Source organism: Hylobates moloch, unplaced genomic scaffold (assembly GCF_009828535.3).
Source record: "Hylobates moloch isolate HMO894 unplaced genomic scaffold, HMol_V3 SCAFFOLD_18, whole genome shotgun sequence".
Classification (NCBI taxonomy): Eukaryota; Metazoa; Chordata; class Mammalia; order Primates; family Hylobatidae; genus Hylobates; species Hylobates moloch.
In genome coordinates this window covers 61,050,616-61,072,000 of record NW_026652293.1, presented here as the reverse complement: position 1 = coordinate 61,072,000, position 21,385 = coordinate 61,050,616, and the positions used below count along the sequence as shown (strand labels likewise).

At 44.7% G+C, this 21,385-nt stretch overlaps 1 protein-coding gene across 2 annotated transcripts in view; it reads right to left on the bottom strand.

Moving 5' to 3' along the window:
* OBSCN (obscurin, cytoskeletal calmodulin and titin-interacting RhoGEF) overlaps positions 1-21,385 on the bottom strand; it is a 168,297-nt gene that overhangs the window by 122,612 nt on the left and 24,300 nt on the right. Inside the window, exons 10-14 of one of the 2 annotated variants that reach the window (XM_032136250.2) lie at positions 13,377-13,652; positions 12,262-12,537; positions 10,674-10,949; positions 9,559-9,834; positions 6,118-6,393 (exon numbers count right to left, since the gene is read on the bottom strand). In XM_032136250.2, coding sequence (XP_031992141.1) covers positions 6,118-6,393; positions 9,559-9,834; positions 10,674-10,949; positions 12,262-12,537; positions 13,377-13,652 — 1,380 coding nt within the window. The remainder of the gene's footprint in view (positions 1-6,117; positions 6,394-9,558; positions 9,835-10,673; positions 10,950-12,261; positions 12,538-13,376; positions 13,653-21,385) is intronic. The other variant, XM_058430481.1, reaches the window with a different exon arrangement.

Here is a 21,385-nt window from a genome sequence, read left to right as displayed (position 1 = left end):
GCCTGCACCCTTCCCCTCATGAATGGAGCAAGGGTCTCCCCATGCGGCTGTGCAGGGTGCATCCTCACCACAGAACCCCAGTCCTGAGGCTCCCGCTCCTGCCACTGTCAGGACAGTCAGCTTTGGCCTCAGCAGGGTGTGTCGCTGTGGCTTTCTTCATTGTTCGATGGCTCACAGGGCTGAGCATCTTTCTAGAGGATTGGCCATTCCTGTTTGCTCCTCTGTGGTGCCACTACTCAATTCCATCCCATTATCAATAGCACTGTCTTGTCTTTATTCAGTTTAAGGCAGCAGTCCCCAACATTTTTGGCAGCAGGGACGAGCTTCATGGAAGGCAATTTTTCCACAGATGGGGGTTGGTGGGATAGTTTCGGGATGAAACTGTTCCACCTCAGATCATCAGGCATTAGATTCTCAGAAGGAGCACAACCTAGATCCCTCCCATGCACAGTTCACAATAGGGTTCATGCTCCTATGAGAATCTAATGCTGTTGCTGATCTGACAGGAGGCAGAGCTCAGGTGGAAACGCTCACCTGCCACTCACCTCCTGCTGTGCGGCCCGGTTCCTAACAGGCCACAGAACAGTACTGGTCCACAGCCTGGAGGTTGGGGATCCTGGCTTTAAGGTCTTCTTTATATATTTAAATGTTAGAGAGGTCACAATTATGTACTTTGTATCTTCCCTACCTGTGTGACTTGGGTTTTCATCTCTTATGGCGTCTTCTGATGAATCAGACCTTTTAATTTTAATGTACTCAAATACATCGATCTTGTCCATTGTGGTTAGGGCATTTGTGTACTATTTAAACACTTCCTTACCCTAAATTCTGTAGATAGCCTATGCTTACCGTCTTGGGGTTTATGGTTTTACCTTTTACCCTGAGGTCTCTAACCCACCAGGAGCTGACTCTCGCGCAAGCTATGAATTACCAATATGCTTTAATTCTTCCCATATGTTTAAATGGTCCACACACTAGTTATGAAAACACTATCCTTGGCCAGGTGCAGTGGCTCACGCTTGTAATCTCAGCACTTTGGGAGGCCGAGGCGGGCGGATCACGAGGTCAGGAGATCAAGACCATCCTGGCTAATACAGTGAAACCTTGTCTCTACTAAAAATACAAAAAAATTAGCCAGGTGTGGTGGCGGGCACCTGTAGTCCCAGATACTCGGGAGCCTGAGGCAGAAAAATGACATGAACCCAGTGAGCCAACATGGCGCCACTGCACTCCAGCCTGGGCGACAGAGCTAGACTCCATCTCAAAACAAGCAAAAAAAGAAAACACTATCCTTTCTCTACTCCTTGCACAGATGCTATGGTTAAAAAAAAAAAAAAAAAGGAAGGGGGACATCCAGAGATCACTGATGCATGGGACTGTTTCTGAGCTCACTATTCCGTTTCTTTGTTCTGATACCTAACCATTAATTGAAATTCATTGTCTAAATTACTGTAACTTTATGATAATTTTTGGCATCTGGTAGAGTAATGTTCATACTTTGATTTTCTTTTCATTCCCCCACAAAAAAAATTGTTTGGATACTGATTGTTAATGAATATATTTTAATTTTTCATGAATTTCCATCCATTTAATTAGATGTCTTAATTGTCTTGCAAAATATAGAACAATTTCCTAGCCCCTCCCCAGGCTTTAAACATCTTTATTAGACTTTGAATTAGAAACATTGTAATTTTGATGCTACTGTAAGTCTTTTCAAATTTCATTTTGCAACTGTTTACTGCTATATATAGATACAGAAGTATTTTCTGTGTGTTGATTTTTTTTTTAACAGGATAATCATTCTCAACAATGTTACTTAGTCTACTAAGTTCTCTATTGGATTTTCCAAGTGGATGGCCATATCATCAGTAAATTTCACTTTTACTTTTTCCAAGTGCTATGCCTTTTGCTTTATTTTCCTCCTTACCCTTATGTACAATGTTGGATACAAGTGGTGACACTGCCCTGTCTCCTTCTCTGAATCAAACCTTTCAAGGTTTGCTCTGAGTGGGATCCTAGTGGTGCTTCTGTAGTACCATTTATCAAATTAAGGAAGAACACTTCTATAAAGTTTAAGAATCCTATGAAATGAGTTGATGCTAAATTTTCTCAAATATATCTTCTAGATTTTATCAAATACTTTTAATCTGCATTTATTGAGATAATTACATCATTTTTCATTCAATCTGTTAAGGTCAAGCTTATTATACTGATCTAATGCTTCTAAAGCCAAACCAGCCTTGCATTCTGGGACCAGGATCTTCAACAGAGGGCACTGTCTTCTTGATACGTTGCTGAATTCCATTTGCTAATACTTTGTTTATGATTGTGTTCTCGATATCCACAATGTCGAATCCATGTAGACTGGTCTACAATTTAACTCTTCCTACTTCCTTTGTCAGATTTTGGTATTAATGTTACGCTATCTACATAAAATGATGGCGTGGGCATGGTGGCTCATGCCTGTAATCCCAGCACTGTGGGAGGCCGAGGCGGGTAGATAGGTTGATCCCAGAAGTTTGAGACTAGCCTGGGCAACACGGCAAAACCCCGTGTTTTTAATGTATTTTTGAAAAAAAAAATACAAAAAAATAGCTGGCACACATGCTATTTTTGTGGTGGTGGTACATCCCTGTAATCCCAGCTACTTGGGAGGCTGAGGTGGGAAAATCACTTGAACCTGGGAGGCAGAGGCTGCAGGGAGCCAAGATCATGCCACTGCACTCCAACCTGGACAATAGAGTGAGGCCCTGTCTCAAAAACAAACAAACAAACAAACAAACAAACAAAACATTAAATGGCATATGGAGTCAATCTCCTTTTTCTATTCTCTAGAACAATATTCACAAATATGGAATAACTGCTTTCCAGAATATTTGAAACAGTTTACTAGAAAATTATTGGGTTTAAAAGTTTTTTTACTACTGCCTCCATCTATTTAAAACTTATAGGACTATTTAAGTTTTCTGTATCCTTTTATGTGAGTTTTCATGTAATTTACTAGGAATTAGCCAAATTGTCACAACTTTTCAAATTTATTACATAAAACATTTTGTCATATTCTCTGAAAATAACTTCACAGAAATATACAGTGGGATTTCTGTTATCTATACATATCCACATAACACTGATGCTGATGTAATACCAAACTTATGTGTTAGCACCCAGAGGTTACCATGGGACTTCAGCCCACCCCTATTTGGCATCAACACTCTATTTAAAAAAAAAAAAAAAAAAAGGAAATTAATTGTATTTCTCAGGCTTCCCTATGTATCACCCAAGGGAACACAGACATACACAGCAGCAAACACACTGGACTTGCTGGTGAGACATTTGCATTCCAGAGGATGGGAAATAAATCTGACTAAAATTCAGGGACTTCCTACCTCAGTAAAATGTCTAGGGGTCGAGTGGTGTGGGACCTGTCAAGATATTCCTTCTAAGGTGAAGGATAAGTTGCTGCATTTGGCCCCTCCTACAACCAAGAAAGAGGCATAATGCCTATTCAGATTTTGGAGGCAACACATTCCTCATTTGGGTGTGTTACTCTGGAACATTTACCAAGTGACCCAAAAGGCTGCCAGTTTTGAGTGGGGTCCAGAACAGGAGAAGGGTCTGCAACAGGTCCAGGCTGCCGTGCAAGCTGCTCTGCCACTTGGGCCATATGACTCAGCAGATCCAGTGGTGCTTGAAGTGCCAGTGGCAGATAGGGATGCTGTCTGGATCCTTTGGCAGGCCCCCACAGGTGAATCAGAGTGGAGGCCTCTAGGATTTTGGAGCAACACCCTGCCATATTCTGCAGATAACTACTCTCCTTTTGAGAGACAGCTCTTGGCCTGTTACTGGGCTTTGGTGGAAACTGAACAATTGACTATGGATCATCAAGTCACCATGTGACTTGAACTGCTTGTCATAACCTGGGTGCTTTCTGACCCATCTAGCGATAAAGTTGGGCATGCACAACAGCATTCTATCATCAAATGGAAGTGGTATATACATGATTGGGCTCAAGTAGGTCCTGAAGGCCCAAGTAAGTTACATGAGGAAGTGGCTCAAATGCCCATGGTCCCCACTCCCGCCACCCTGCCTTCTCTCCTCCAGCCTGCACCAACGGCCTCATGGGGAGTTCCCTATGATCAACTGACAGAGGAAGAGAAGACTAGGGCCTGGTTCACAGATGGTTCTGCACGATATGTGGGCACCACCTAAAAGTGGAGAGTTGCAGCACTACAGCCCCTTTCTAGGACATCCCTGAAGAACAGTGGCAAACAGAAATCTTCCCAGTGGTCAGAATTTCAAGTGGTGCACCTCGTTGTGCACTTTGCTTGAAGGAGAAATGGCCAGATGAGTGGTTATACACTGTTTTATGGGCTGTAGACAATGGTGTGGCTGGATGGTCAGGGACTTGGAAGAAGCATGATTGGAAAATTGAGGAAGAGGTATGTAGATGGACCTCTATGAGTGGTCAAAAATTGTGAAGATATTTGTATCTCATGCGAGTGCTCACCAAAGGGTGACCTCAGCAGAGGAGGATTTTAATAATCAAGTGAATAGGATGACTCGTTCTATGGACACCACTCAGCCTCCTTCCCCAGCCACCCCCATCATCACCCAATGGGTCCATGAACAAAGCGGCCATGGTAGCAGGGATGGAGGTTACACATGTGCTCAGCAGCATGGACTTCCACTCACCAAGGCAGACCTGACTAAGGCCACTGCTGAGTGCCCAATTTGCCGCAGCAGGGACCAACAATGAGCCCTCGATATGGCACCATTCCTCAGGGTGATCAGACATCTACTTGATGGCAGGTTGATTATATTGGACCTCTTCTATCATAGAAGGGGCAATGGTTTGTCCTCACCAGAAGAGACACTTACTCCAGATATGGGTTTGTCTATCCTGCACACAACACTTTGACCAAGACTACCATCCACGGATTCACGGACTGTCTTATCCACCGTCATGGTATTCCACACAGCACTGCCTCTGACCAACGCACTCTATGGTTAAAAAAGTGTGGCAGTGGGCTTATGCTCATGGAATTCACTGGTCTTACCATGTTCCCCATCATCCTGAAGCAAGTGGATTGATAAAACAGTGCAATAGCCTTTTGAATTCCAATGCCAACTAGGTGACAATACTTTGCAGGGCTGGGGCAAAGTTCTCCAGAGGCTGTGTATGCTTTGAATCGGTGTCCAATACATGGCACTGTTTTTTCCATAGCCAGGATTCACGTGTCCAGGAATTAAGGGATGGAAGTGGAAGTGGCACCACTCACCATCACCCCTAGTGACCCACTAGCAAAATTTTTGCTTCCTGTTCCCATGACATTATGTTCTGCCGGCTTAGAGGTCTTAGTTCCGGAAGGAGGAATGCTGCCACCAGGAAACACAACAACGATCCCATTAAACTGGAAGTTAAAATTGCCACCTGGCCACTTTGGGCTCCTCCTACCTTTAAGTCAACAGGCTAAAGGAGTTACATTGTTGGTTGGGGTGACTGACCTGAACTATCAAGATGAAATCAGTCTACTACTTCACAATGGAGGTAAGGAGGCATATGCGTGGAATACAGGCAATCCCTTAGGGCGTCTCCCAGTATTACCATGCCCTGTGATCAAGGTCAATGGGAAACTACAACAACCCAATCCAGGCAGGACTACAAATGACCTAGACCCTTCAGGAATGAAGGTTTGGGTCACTCCACCAGGAAAAAAATTAAAATATCTCTCGCTGACCAGAACTAGCAGGTGCTGCTGGGTGAGGGCATATGGTAGCTGCCAGAACAGGATATTCACAGAGCCCCAGGAGAGAGACGCCTGGTCAACCTCAGAGCCCAAGACAAGGGAGATCCAGAGTCCCAGAAGCCAAGGAGCACCAAGAAGGCTCTGGGCAGGTGCTAGGAACGAGTGACTGAGCATTACAAAGTGCAAACACGCCTCCAGGTTTGCAGGAACAGCCCCTCTCCCTCCCATGCACAGGGATGGAAATGGGAACGGGAGGATGGGAAGCCTGAGACATGAAGGCAGAAGGAAAGTGCACAGAGATATGCTGGGGCTACGAGCCAGAACCACCATCACCTCTGAAGAGGCTCCTCAGCGCCCACAAAGCACTGACCTGCCACGTGCAGGCTGAAGGAGAGCTGCTGGCCCCCGGCCTCGCAGCTATACTCCCCGCTGTCCGCCTGGCACGCCTGCTGCACCACCAGCCTCTGTGTGCAGCCCACAGCCTCCATTCGAACTTTTGAGCTGGAGCTCAGCTTCTTCCCGTCCTTGTACCACATCACCTCAGTCTGGGCCTGGGCCACCTCGCAGCTCAGTGTAGCAATGGCCCCTGCCTCGGTCTGCACCTCCCTGTGCGCCGGCTGCTCCTTTGCAAACACTGCCTTGGGCTCTGGGGAAGGCAGGGATACACAGGGTGACCACCACCATCTAGGTCAGGAAGGCGGCACTGGGGAGAGAAGGCCTGGAAGGGGAAGTGCGAGGGACAGATGCTCTCCAGGCTGCACCACCACCTCCCAGCACAAGGAACACAGTTTTTCCATCCATTCTGCATGGTGCCATGGGCTGTCCCAGGCAGGGCCACCATGACAGATCCTCCAGGACAGGGACCGGAGTCCTGACGCCTGCACAGCTCCCCTCATAGATGTGCCGGGGTCTCCCCACAGGACTGTGCAGGGTGCGTCCTCACCCCAGGGCCCCAGAGTCTGAAGCTCCTGCTCCTGCCACTGTCAGGAGGGTCAGCTCTGGCCTCTTCGGGAGGGCCTAGGCCTCCCATGGCTTCCTGGGTCCATATCAGGAGGACTGTCAGCTGGGCGCCTTCTGATGGTCTGGGGTCAGAGTCTTCACTCTTCTGTGGTGTCACTGTGCAAGTGCTTTGTCTGACTTTCAACAGCACTGTCTTTCTTTTACACCTTCATTTTAGGATCTCTTTTTACATCTAAATACTAGAGCAGTGAGCTCTAGCATACTAGAGCATTAGCATGTTAGAAATCTCTTCCTTTTCTGTGTAGCTTGCCTTTTCATTCTCTTATGGTGTCTTCCAAAGAATCAAAATTTTTAATTTTAATGTATTCAAATATATCAAATGTGTTTCCTTGTGGTCAGGGCATGTGTGTTCTGTTTAGGAAGTCATGCTTTACTGTGAAGTCACTAGAAACATCTCTCTTTTCCTCTAAGACTTGTATGGGTTTCCCCGGGATTCTGACATCTCTAACCAACTGGAGTTGATTTTGTGTGTGGTTGAGATCCTGGTCTGATTTTTTTTCCCATTTGGTTTAATGGCCCAAAATCTGTTGTTGTTTTTTTTTCTCTTTTTTTTTTTCTGAGATAGGGTCTCACTCTGTCACCCAGAGTGGAGTGCAGTGATGTCATCATAGCTAACTGCAGCTTCAGTCTTCTGGGTTCAAGCCATCCTCCTACCTCAGCTTCCCAAGTAGCTGGGACTATAGGTATATGCCACCACAGCCAGCTAATTTTTTTTTCAATTTCTTTAGAGATGGGATCTTGCTCTGTTGCCCTAGGCAGGAATGCAGTGACGTGATTATAGCTAACTGCAGCCTCCAACTCCTGGGCTCAAATATCCTCCTGCCTCAGCCTCCCAAGTAGCAGGGACTTACAAGTGCACACCACCATGCCTGAGTAATACGACTTTCTTCATAGCATACTATTCTCTTAGTATATTGCGAAATATATATGAATAATATGTTGCTTAAGATTTTGTCCTTGCTATCCATAATAGGTTGGCCTATATTTTTAATTCTTCCTACTTTGTATCAATGTTATGCCATCTACATGAAACAAATCAGAGAGTGTATCTCTTCATTGTATTCTCTAGAAGAATCTCCATGAACATGGAATAATTTATTTGCAGATTGTTTGGTATAATTTACTGTAAAGTTATTAGATATTGCTTAGAAATTTCTTAGTGAAAATACTTTTGTTACTAGTCCCATTTATTTAAAAGTTATAGGACTATCTGAGTTGTCTATTTCTTCTTATGTTACTTTTCATATACTTTTTAAGCAATTTAACAATTTGTTGAACCTGTTCTATTTAATACCAGTAAATATTTATCATACTCTCCTAAAATAGCATTTTAGAAAGATATATAGTGGGTTTACTGGCATCTATACCCACCCACAAACCACTGCATGGTGGTAATACCAGACTGCCATGTGTTGGCCCCCAGGTGTCAACATGAGGCTGCAGCCCACAGATCTCTGACGTTAAGATTCTCTTAATGAAAAGAAAATAAATGTAGTTTCAGAATTCTCTATGACTCAGTCAGGAAAAGCCACAGGCACGACATAATTACTGGGAAATGCTACTGAATAAATACTGCTTTTGCCAGTCAGGGGCTGCTTGATATGGTTTGCCTCAGTGTCCCCACCCAAATCTCACCTTGAATAGTAATAATCACCACGTCAATGGTGGGACCAGGTGGAGGTAATTGAATCATGGGGGCAGTTTCCCTCATGCTGTTCTTGTAATAGTGAGTGACTACTACCACCAAGATCTGATGGTTTTATAAGGAACTCGCTTCTTCACTCGGCACTCATTCTTTCTCCTGCAGCACTGTGAAGAGGTCCCTTCTGCCATGATTGTAAGTTTCCTAAGGCCTTGCAAGTTTCCTGAGGCCTTCCCAGCCATGCAGAACTGTGAGTCAATTAAACCTCTTTCCTTTATAAATTACCCACTCTTGGGCATGTCTTCATTAGCAGTGTGAGAACAGACTAATATACTGCTACTATTGCATCTCAGTTGTATCAGCGCCTGGTGATGTCACCTAAGCTACTTATTCCTTTCCATTTCTAAATTTAAAAATCAAGCTCCAAGGAGAATCTGACATGTTCTAACTAAAAACCAAGGAAAACAAGAGTTGTTCTTGGAAGAGAATTCCAGACCTCGTGGGTGCATATCACAGGCTCATATGTACCAATCCATGCTGCTGTTTTACTTGACACAGACATTGCAACAAACATGGATCTAGGTTTTGCTACCTGTGGGTGCACAGGTAGCTTCCATGTCCATGCAAAGGAGGGGAGAAGGTCCCGGGACATAGAAAATCAGATAATCCACAGTGTGATCTTGAGATAATTCCATGTATGGTTGTGTGGCTGAAATTTCCCCTTCTCCCAGATGAGTTAAATTCAAACATCTGTCACTAGGGAGAACAAGCATGAGGTATGGGGTGCAGGCATGTGGGAGCTGCCAGACATTCAGTAGAAGGAAATTCACACATCCCCAGGTGGAGACACCTGGTCTACCTTGGACCACAGGGCCGTGGTAGAGAAGGAACAGCAGCAAGGTTCTAGGCAGATGATGGGAACGTATGATTGAGCATTATTGCATGAAAACACCACTCCAGGTACACAGCAATAGCCCGTCTCCCTCCACACATATCCTTCCCATCTGGCCTCCCTTGACCACACCAGTTATGAAATAAGAATTGGGAGGGTAGGAAACAACAGAGGTAAAGGCTAATGGGAAGAGCACCAGAGTCTATCAGCCAGTCTCATCATCACCTCTACAAAGTTAGTACCCCCAAAGCACTGACCTGAAACATCCAGATGGAAGGAGAGCCGCTTGCCCCCGGCCTCACAGGTGTACTCCCCAGCATCTGCCTGGCCTGCCTGCTGCATCACCAGCTGCCGCATGCAGCCCGTGGCCTCTATGCACACTTTCGAACTGGAGCTCAGCTTCTTCCCATCCTTGTACCACGTCACCTCCGTCTGGGCCTGGGCCACCTCACAGCTCAGTGTGGCGCTGGCCCCTGCCTCAGTCCGCACCTCATTATGCATCAACTGCTCCTTGGCAAACACTGCCTTGGGCTCTGAGGGTGAACAGGAGGGATGCACAGTCAGAGACACAAATCTGGGACCAACCCATTTCACAGGCACCAAAGATTCAGGATTCAGTAACAACAAACAACAAATGAAAGACATAAACCCACAGACTCAAGATGTTCTACAATCCCAACCAGGATGAAGACAAAGGAAACCACACCTACATTCATCAAAGAAATACTACCACAAAGCAAAATCAAAAAGAAAATCTTAAAAGCAACAGGATGAAAAAAGGTACATGACCCTTAAAATATCCATAACAAATTTCACAGTTCATATTTCAAAGAAAATATGGACACCAGAAGATAATGGAATGACCTCTTTAAAATGTTAGGGAGTGGGGAGTAGCTGCTAAACTGTAACATTATACCCAGATAAAACAGCCCTCAGAATCAAAGGGGGAACAAATATGTGTTCACAAGAGAAATAAAAAGTAAGAGAATGCATATGACCAGCTGACCTGCTAACATAAATACTGAAGACATAGTTCTACAAGAAGAAAAAAGAATAGTAATCCCAGAATACTGGCTCCAAATTCTGACTGTAAGTTTCTGGCTTTGTGAACTGTGCTGAGTTACTTCCCTGTGTGTTATTTTAAAATGAGAATAATCAGAGTTCCTCCTCACAAATTGTTTTGAAGTTTAAGCAAGCAGAAAGACAAGAAGCACTCCACAAAATCTAGGTCATCAGCACAAAATTAATACCTGCTAGTTGTTATTATAGGGGAAGCTTTATGAGAAAAAAGGCCATTGGATGGGACTTCCATACATACCCTAAGTCTGTAAAGATTATCCTAATAGCATAAGAAAGACCTCAAAAAACTCACCTGTGATGTGCAGTTGAAAGGAGACTCTCTGGCCCCCAGCCTCGCAGCTGTACTCCCCGGCATCTGCTTTGCCCACCTGCTGCACCACCAGCCTCCGTGTGCAGCCCTTGACCTCCATGCGCACTTTTGAGCTGGAGCTCAGCTTCTTCCCGTCCTTGTACCACGTCACCTCCGTCTGGGCCTGGGCCACCTCACAGCTCAGCATGGTACTGGTCCCCACCTCAGCCTGCACCTCATTATGCACTGACTGCTCCTTCGCAAACACTCCCTTGGGCTCTGAGGGTGGACAAGGAAGGATGCACAGTCAGAGACACAAATCTGGGACCAACCCATTTCACAGGCACTGAAGCTTCAGGATTCAGTAACAGCTGATGAAAGACATAAACCCACAGACTCAAGATGCTCTACAATCCCAACCAGAATGAAGACACAGGAAACCACACCTAGGTTCATCAAAGAAAAAAATGCCACGAAGCAAATTCAAAAAGAAAATCTTAAAAGCAACAGGATGAAAAAAGATACATGACCCTTAAAATGTCCACAATAAATCTTACAGTTGATATTTCTTTTTTTATTATTATTATTATACTTTAGGTTTTAGGGTACATGTGCACAATGTGCAGGTTTGTTACATATGTATCCATGTGCCATGTTGGTTTGCTGCACCCATTAACTCGTCATTTAGCATTAGGTATATCGCCTAATGCTGTCCCTCCCCCCTCCCCCCACCCCACAACAGTCCCCAGAGTGTGATGTTCCCCTTCCTGTGTCCATGAGTTCTCATTGTTCAATTCCCACCTATGAGTGAGAACATGAGGTGTTTGGTTTTTTGTCCTTGCGATAGTTTACTGAGAATGATGGTTTCCAGTTTCATCCATGTCCCTACAAAGGACATGAACTCATCATTTTTTATGGCTGCATAGTATTCCATGGTGTATATGTGCCACATTTTCTTAATCCAGTCTATCGTTGTTGGACATTTGGGTTGGTTCCAAGTCTTTGCTATTGTGAATAGTGCCGCAATAATAGTTGATATTTCAAAGGAAATATGGAAGCCAGAAGACAATGGAATGACCTCTTTAAAATGTTAGGGAGTGGAGGAATAGCTGATAAACTGTAATGTTATACCCAGATAAAACAGTCCTCAGAATCAAAGGGAGAACAAATATATTTTCATATGAGAAAAAAATGATAGAATATATATAACCAGCAGAGCTGCTAACATAAATACTGAAGATAGAACTCTTCAAGAAGAAAAAAATAATAATAATCCCAGAATACTGGGTCCAAATTCTGACTACAACTTTCTGACTTTGTAAACTGTGGTAAGTTACTTCCTTGTGTGTGTGTTATCTTAAAATGGGAATAATCAAAGTTACTCCTCACAGAATAGTTTTGAATTTTAAGCAAGCAGAAAGACAAGAAGCATTTCACAAAATCTAGGCCTTCAGCACAGAATTAATACCTGCTAGTTGTTATTACAGGGGAAGCTTTATGAGAATAAAAGGTCCTTGGGTGAGACCTCCAGATGTACCCAAAGTCCCTAAAAACTATCCTAAAAGCACAAGAAAGGCCTAAAAAAACTCACCTGTGATGTGCAGGCGGAAGGAGACTCTCTGGCCGCCAGCCTCACAGCTGTACTCCCCAGCATCTGCTTTGCCCGCCTGCAGCACCACCAGCCTCCGTGTGCAGCCTTTGACCTCCATGCCCACTTTTGAGCTGGAGCTCAGCTTCTTCCCATCCTTGTGCCACGTCACCTCCGTCTGGGCCTGGGCCACCTCACAGCTCAGCATGGCACTGGCACCCGCCTCAGCCTGCACCTCATTATGCACTGACTGCTCCTTTGCAAACATCGTCTTGGGCTCTGAGGGTGGACAAGGAGACATGCACAGTCAGAGACACAAATCTGGGACCAACCCATTTCACAGGCACTGAAGATTCAGGATTCAGTAACAGCAAACAGCTGATGAAAGACATAAACCCACAGACTCAAGATGCTCTACAATCCCAACCAGGATGAAGACAAAGGAAACCACACCTAGGTTCATCAAAGAAAAAAATGCCACAAAGCCAATTCAAAAAGAAAATCTTAAAAGCAACAGGATGAAAAAAGATACATTACCCTTAAAATATCCAAAATAAATCTTACAGTTGATATTTCAAAGGAAATACGGAAGCCAGAAGACAGTGGAATGACCTCTTTAAAATATTATGGGGGTGGAGGGGTAGCTGCTAAACTGTAACACTACACCCAGATAAAACAGCCCTCAGAATCAAAGGGAGAACAAATATGTTTTCATATGAGAAAAAAAAAGAGAGAATATATATAACCAGCAGAGATGCTAACATAAATACTGAAGATAGAACTCTTCAAGAAGAAAAAAAGGAATAATAATCCCAGAATACTGGGTCCAAATCTTGACTGCAATTTTCTGGCTTTGTGAACTGTGTAAGTTACTTCCTTCTGTGTTATCTTAAAACGGGAATAATCAGAGTTCCTCCTCATAGAATTGTTTTGAAGTTTAAGCAAGCAGAAAGACAAGTAGCATTCACAAAATCTATGCCCCTTGGCACAAAATTAATACCTGCTAGTTGTTATTATAGGGGAAGCTTTGTAAGAAAAGAGGCAATTAGGTGGCACCTCCACGCTAATGTCACTAAAAATTATCCTAAGGAACATAAGACAGATCTCAAGAAACCCACCTGTGATGTGCAGATGGAAGGAGACCCTCTGGCCCCTGGCCTCACAGCTGTAGTCCCCGGCATCTGTCTTGCCTGCCTGCTGCACCACCAGCCTCCGTCTGCAGCCCTTGGCCTCCACATGCACTTTCAAGCTGGAGCTCAGCTTCTTCCCATCCTTGTACCACATCACCTCCGTCTGGGCCTGGGCCACCTCACAGCTCAGCGTGGCACTGGCCCCTGCCTCAGCCTGCACCTCACTGTGTGCCACCTGGTCCTTGGCAAACACCACCTTGGGCTCTGGGGACAGAGTGGGACACACAGGGTCAGACATATTCCAATTACTAGAACTGAATGAGGGCCCACCTTCTTGATCTCAAAACTCTGATGGTTCAGCCACAAACCTGCCCTGTTCCTGGGTTTCTCAACAAAAGGAACTTTACATTTTGAAGATGCACAGGGCAGACAATAGGTTAGTTCTCAGAATCTGAAGCCTCCCAGTTAGATAATTTTCAGACTGGTATATGTTGCAATTCAGGCTCTGCCATTTATTTACCAGTTGTGATCTCCTAAGTATACAAACAAAGAGAAGCACAGTTTGTGACCTGCACGCCAATGCATAGGTATTTTCAGAGATAATTCCTTAAGTAACACTGGCAGAATGGGCAGTAGCCCTGACTCACACAAAGGACTGCTAATGCAGCCTACAACTTCTAGAGGGCCAATTGCCATTGGTATAATCTAATCCTAGGCCTTGGGATTGGATCTTTTCATTATTTTGATTTCCTCATATAACTACTTTCAGCACCTATTCTGTTACTTTAGATGACATTTTCCTCTTATGAAGTGTATCTATTGGTAATTCTCTTAGGAAGGTTTTGTGAATGGTAAACTCTGTCAATCTACTTCCTGAAAATGTCTTTATTTCACACTCACTTTTGAATGATAGCTTAGCTGCGTACAGAATTCTAGGTTGACAGTTGTTTTCCCTTGCTAATTGGGACATTATGCCATTATTTCATTTCTGGGCTCCTCATTACTGCTGAATAATCTATAGGAACGGTAACTGTTGTTCTGTTAATATATTCTTCTGTCTGGTAGTTTTAAGGCTCTCCTCTTGGTTTTTGGCCTTCTGCAATTCACTATGATATGTCTAGCTGAGAATTTATCTTCTTTACACTTACAATGATTCCTTGTGAATCTATAAATTTTAGGATTCATGTTGTTTATCATTTCTGAAATTTTTCTGCATGACCTCTTTTATTATTTTTGCTTCTTCCTCACTCTCTGTAGTTTATCCTAAAAGTAATTTTTTAAATTTACAAAAAAGTATACATTTATTATAAGCAATGTGTTTTGAAATACGTATATACTGTGGAATTGCTAAATTGTGCTAGTTAACATATGCATTACCTCACATATGTATTGTTTTGTGGTGAGAACACTAAAAATCCACTCTCTTAGCAATTTTCAAGAATACAATACATTGTTATTAACTATAGTCACCATGTTGTATAATAGATGTCTTGAACTTATTCCTCCAAACTGAAACTTTGTACACTTTGACCAACATCTCCATGACCTACCACCTCCTCAAGCCTCTGGTACTTCACTCTCCACTTCTACGAGTTCAACATTTTTAGATTCCACATATAAGTGAGACTGTGCAGTAACTGTCTTTATGTTTTATTTCACTTAACATAACATCCTCCAGCTTCACCCATGTTGTTGAGTGGCAGCTGAACAGCATCCCCCTGCATACTATAATATACAACACATATTCTTCATCCATTCATCTGCTGTTGGACACTTAGACTTTTTAAAAATCTTTTCAAAAACATATTTGTGCCCAACATACAAAAGGTGGTGTTTTTATGTTGTAAATTAATTTTTACAAAGGAAATAATGATGCATCCAGCTGCCTGCCTTTCACTAGCTCATCCTTGGTGACCTGGTGGCTCTGCTAGGGCCGGCAGATGGACAGCGGCAGGTGGTGAGGCTCTGACACCCCCTCATGACACAGCAGTGACCAGGGACCACAGGGGCCAGAACCAGCCCTGCATCTTACCCCTGCTCTCTCTCTTGCCCTTCAAAGCCTGGCTTCGGGAAACAGCCGTAGACACCAGCTGTGTCCACATCCTCATCTCAGATCTGCTCAGCAGCCATGGAGCCCTTGCTCCTGCTAAGGTCACCTGTGCCCACTGGGGCTGCGGTCCTTCGGCCCTTCCCCAGCCGCTCATGTTTCACCATGGCATTCACACCGGCACATCACTTATGCATCAAAGTCTTCACTGACCCCAAAACACAACTCTCTAGATTCTCCTCCTGCTCCTTTGGGCCTCTTCCTTGGTGGTCTCAGCCTCCTCAGTGTTGCCCCAGGGCGAGCCTTGTTATCATGGTCCCTTGCCCATGGTGCCCCAGTGCACGCCCATCCTCTCCTGCCGTTGACATGCCAACAAATCCCTTGTCAGCTCAGCATTGATCGAGGTCCAGCCCAGAGAGCTACTGCCTCCTGGATGTCCCACATAGGCTAATATAGCATCCCTCAGCACCCCCAGCACATTCTTTATCTGTCCTGACCCACCTGCAAGTTTTCCCCTCCAGGCTTGAACCAGGCATGGATAAAGGTGTTTAGGCATTGCTCAAGACTCTGAGAAATCAGCCATCTTGCTAAATACAGAGAAAGCCGTCCTGCTTGGCCCTGAGCCAGAGTCCTCAACCCTGAGATAAACTCCATAGCCTGACCCCTCATAGCAGACATGCCTGGGTGGGACCTCTGCCTTCTTGCTGTCTGTTACAAGCATACACTGCAGTCCTCCTCTGTACGCAAGTTCCTCTAATAAAGCTCTGGACTCATCACCCTGGGGTTTGGTGCTTCTTTCTGTGGAATCCTAACCATCCCACTGTGGGACAGTTTGGGGCACTCCCTTGTGGGAACTCCTTGCCACTGCCTTTGTGGCAACTCCAGCCCCAGGTTGGACAGGATGGAACAGCTCCTTACCCATTTCTCCCTGCACACCTACTCCTTGCCTACTGCCCCATCTCAGATACAGCCCCTGCATCTACGCATCTGCCCAAGCTTGCAGTTCACTTCCCATCTCCTCTGTTCTCAACCCTGAACCCGCCCGGCCACCCCTCTGCTGTGCTCCACCTCTTTTTTTTTTTTTTTTTTTTTGAGACGGAGTCTTGCTCTGTCGCCCAGGCTGGAGCGCAGTGGCGCAATCTTGGCTCACTGCAAGCTCCGCCTCCTGGGTTCACGCCATTCTCCTGCCTCAGCCTCCCGAGTAGCTGGGACTACAGGCGCCTGCCACCATACCCGGCTAATTTTTTGTATTTTTAATAGAGACGGGGTTTCACCGTGTTAGCCAGGATGGTCTCAATCTCCTGACCTCGAGATCTGCCCACCTCGGCCTCCCAAAGTGCTGGGATTACAGGCGTGAACCACCGCGCCCAGCCTGTGCTCCACCTCTTAAATGGCTCTTGAGCCTACGGCCTCCTCTCCGCCCTCGGCACCTGGGGCCCTCTGCAGGCCCAGCCCTCTCCTCCACCCTCGGGACCGCTGTCCCTCTGTAGGCCCGGTCCTCCCCTCCCTGGACCAGGCAGGGCAGAGCCTCCTGCCCCTGATCCCCCCTCATCCTAATCTAGTCTCCATGGTGCAATCAAAGTCTAACTGTGAAACTTCTATGTTTTCATCCCCAGGAATTAAGGACCAAAGTCCACTCCAGAGGTGTGCAGGACAGCCCAAGTGAGTGGATACCAGCTTTCAAATGCACCTCCAAGTCCACACCTGTCTTCAAAATGATCACTAAAAGAGCTGCTGTGTTTTTAAACCAAGTTGACTAAGTGTTACCGCCTCACTGAGCATGCTGAGGAGTCCCAGAGCCGAATCTCTGCAGCCAGATGTTCTCAGGGACCCGGGTATGGATTCAGGCACTGCAAGGATCTTGCAAGGACCCACACAGCGGCCTGTCAGCAACACATCTTCAGCAGCGGTGCTAGCACTGGGCACGTGGCAGACCGGCATCCCGCGTGAGCACCTCTAAGCATGAGCACAGAGGCAAATCCAGTCACACAGCCGCAGCATGCTCAACCAGCTGGGCAGCTGCATCTGCCGCTCATTCCATGGCCCTCGAATCAGCCTGATCACCAAGGGAGGGCTTCCCCAAGCTCTTTGACATTTGTTATGTTTGCTTTAGAGAAGGACTCACAAAGTACTTTCAAGGAAACTGTGTCTCTCTGATATGCACTTCACAAAATCACTCACAATCACACTGCATGTGGATGTGTTTGAGAATGGGAATGTGTTTTAATATGTGTATGTAATATGTACGAGCAAGTGTGTGTGTATGTTTAAGTGTTTTCATGTGTGTGTATGTATGTGTATCATGCATGTATTTGTGTGCATGAGATGAAGCATGTGTATGCACATGTGTACGTGTTTGTGTATATGTGTGTTTAAATGTGTGTATGTATGTGTGCAAGTGTACATGTGTTTGAATGTATGTATATGGTATAAGTGTGTATGGGGGTATATGTGTATAGGGTATATGTGGGAGTGAGGTGTCTGTGCGTGTATATATGTAGGTAAGTGCACATGTAGGTATTATGTATGTATTATGTTTAGGTTTGTGTGTGTCTATGTATGTGTGTGTATATATGTCTTGTGTGTTGTTTGTGTGTGTTTAAATGTATGTATGCATATGTAAATGTGATGTTGGGGGATGTATGCATGTATGTGCAAGTGTGTGTGTGACTTTGTGTGTGTGTTCATATGTGCGGGTGGTGTATGAGTGCATGTGTGCATGTGTATGTTGTGCAGGTGTGTGGAGGTGCATGTGAGTGCACGTGTGCATATATGTGTATGTTCATACGTGTGAGTGCATGTGTGTGTAGGTGTGCATGTTAGACTGTGTGTGTGCATATGAGTGCATTGTGTGTGTGCACATGTATGTGTAGGCGTGTGTGAGAGTGCATGTGTGTGTAAGTGCACTGTGTGCATGCATGTGTATGTGAGTGCATAGGTGACTGCCCGCCTGCAGCTGCACTAGGGAGGAAGCATGCAACAGTCTTGGCGGCCCCTCAGTGCAGCTGAGCCACCCTATCAGGCCCCCAGCTATCTACCTGGTGGTTTACCTGCCACATTTGCCTGAATGAGATACAAATACCCTCCCAAGGATGCTTAGACTTGTCTCACACAAGAAATGCCAAGGTCTGGGTTCATTTGCATATTTATAATAAAACTTGCAGTTTTCAAAAGCACCTACTGGTGGCTCCAGTCCTGGAGGTGCACACCCCACATTTCACCCGTGAGACCAAGGAGCTGATGTCTGAACACTCAGAAAGGAGAGCAGCAGGTGGATGGGGGCGGCAGAGGAACAGCATTCAAAGTCCCAGAACCCTTCATCCCACGACCTGTGCACCCAAAACCCAGAGGCGGGCAATTGTGCAGAGCGGGCTCCCAGAGAATCCTGCAGCCTCCCTCAAGGTATGGAAGAGAGAAGCACAAGTGCTCAGAGAGGACAGAAGACACCCTGCTTCTTCTTCTTTCTCACACCCCAGACCATGCAGGTGTGAACAACTAAACTCCTGATAAAGGAAACACTCTGTCCAGGCACAATGGCTCACGCCTGTAATTCCAGCACTTTGGGAGGCTGAAGTGGGTGGATCATTTGAGGTCAGGAGTTCAAGACCAGCCTGGCCACATGGTGAAACCCTGCCTCTACTAAAAATACACAAATTAGCCAGATGTGGCCAGGCACAGTGGCTCACGCCTGTAATCCTAGCACTTTGGGAGGCTGAGGCGGATGGATCACCTGATCAGCCTGGCTAACATGGCAAAATCCCATCTCTACTACAAACACAAAAATTGCCAGGTGTGGTGGCACATGCCTGTAATCCCAGCTACTCGGGAGGCTGAGACAGGAGAATCACTTGAACCTGGGAGGCAGAGGTTGCAGTGAGCCAAGATCGTGCCACTGCACTCCAGCCTGGGCAACAGAGTGAGACCCTGTCTCAATTAAAAAAAAATCAAAAAGCAAAAAAAAAAAAAAAACAAATTAGTTGGGTGTGGTGGCAGGTGCCTGTAGTCCCAGATACTTGGGAGGCTGAGGCAGGGGAATCACTTGAACCCAGGAGGTGGAGGTCGCAGTGAGCCAAGATTGTGCCACTGCACTATAGCCTGGGTGACAGAGCGAGACTCCATTTCAAAAAAAAAAAAAAAAAAAAAAGGAAACACTCATCTTCAATGGAAGGGGCTCTGATTTCAAGGGTAAGCACTGAAGCACTGTTGATTTTTTTTTTCTCTGTCCTCCTGGCGCTCAGCTCTGGCACATACAGTTGCAACCATAAGAAGCAGTATCAGGGCAGCAAACACAAAGCTCCAGTTTTTTGTCTGTAGAACTGAAAGGGAAGCTCCAGGAAAGCAAAAAGTCCTGGAGAGGGTCCTGGAAAGGGAGACGCTCGAAAAATACAACATAAAGTTGTTCATGAACTCCAGGGCTCCCCCTAGAGGCATATGTCACTGTACTCGGGGACAAACCACTGCCCACGTACACATGACCACAGGAGGTGCACAGGCAGGACAGATCAAACCGCACAGGCTTTGAAGACATCAACCCACAGAAGTCAACCAGGCTGATTTCCAGCTTAGAAAAAAAAAATCAACATTCCCCTAGGATGTAAAGAAAACCTGAAGTCATGTAACGTAGTCTTCAAAATACCCAGGACACCATCTGAAATTACTGGGCATAGGAAGAATCAAGTAGCACGCACATGAAAAGACTACCAAGAGATACCACTGTCAAGATGACACCAATGCTGGTGTCGACGATTTTCAAGCAGCTAATACAAAAATGCTTCAACAAGTAAAAGCAAATACCCTTGAAAGGAATGGGAACATTAAAAAGTCTCAGCAAAGAAAGAGAAGATATAAAGAAGAACCAAGTGGAAAGTTCATAAGAAGAAAAGAGAGTAATTGAAATAATTCACTGTATAGGCTCAATAGTTGAATATTAGTAACAGAAGAAAATTAGTGAAATTGAAGACAGATCAATAGAAATTATCCAATCCAAACAACAGAGAGAAAGGGATTTAAAACAAAACAAAACAAAACAAAACAAAAAAACAGAGGCTCAGGGACCTGTAAGATGATTCTGAAAGATCTAACATTGAAGTCATTATCCCTACAAGCAGAAGATAAAATATAGTTCAGAAACAATAATCTGAAGAAATGATGACTAAAAATCTCCCAAATTTGGAAGAAGACATAAACCAGATTAAAAGAATTTGGCAAGCCCCAAACAGAATAAACCCCCAAAAAATCCACACCCACATGTATCATTTTAAAAGAGTTAAAAATTAAAGACAAAGAAAAATTTTAAAGCAGGCAGAGAAGACCAACACATTATTACATTATTTGTAGGGGAACAGTTTGAATGACTGTTAATTTCTCACTCTGTGTGTGTGTGTGTGTGTGTGTGTGTGTGTGTGTGTGTGTGTAAAATCATGATGTTGTACAGCTTAAATATATTCAATCTTTATTTGTCAATTAAATATTGTTTTAATCATGGAGGCCAGAAGGAAGTGGAACATTTTTTCAAGTGCTAAAATAAAAGAAGCATCAACCCAGAATTCTCAATCCACCAAAAATATCTTTCAGGAATGCAGGTGAAATAGACACATTCTGAATAAAGGAAAACTAAGAAAATGCATTGATGGCAGAGCTGCTCTAAAAGAATTGCTAAAGGATGTCCTTCAGACAGAAGGGAAATGATATCTCAGGGAAACTTGCAACAGCAGGAATGAGGCAAGAGTAACAGAAATGCTGAACATCTAGGCAAATAAAACAGATTATATTCCTCCTCTTGAGTTATTTAAAATAAATTTCATAGTTAAAAAAGAAAAATTATATTATCTGATGAGGTTTTCAATGAATGTAGAGATAATATGTAAGATAACTACCATAATAATTTAAAGGTCAGGGAGTAAAAGAGACCTATGTGATGGGAGGAGTTCTGTATTCCAGTGGAGGTGAT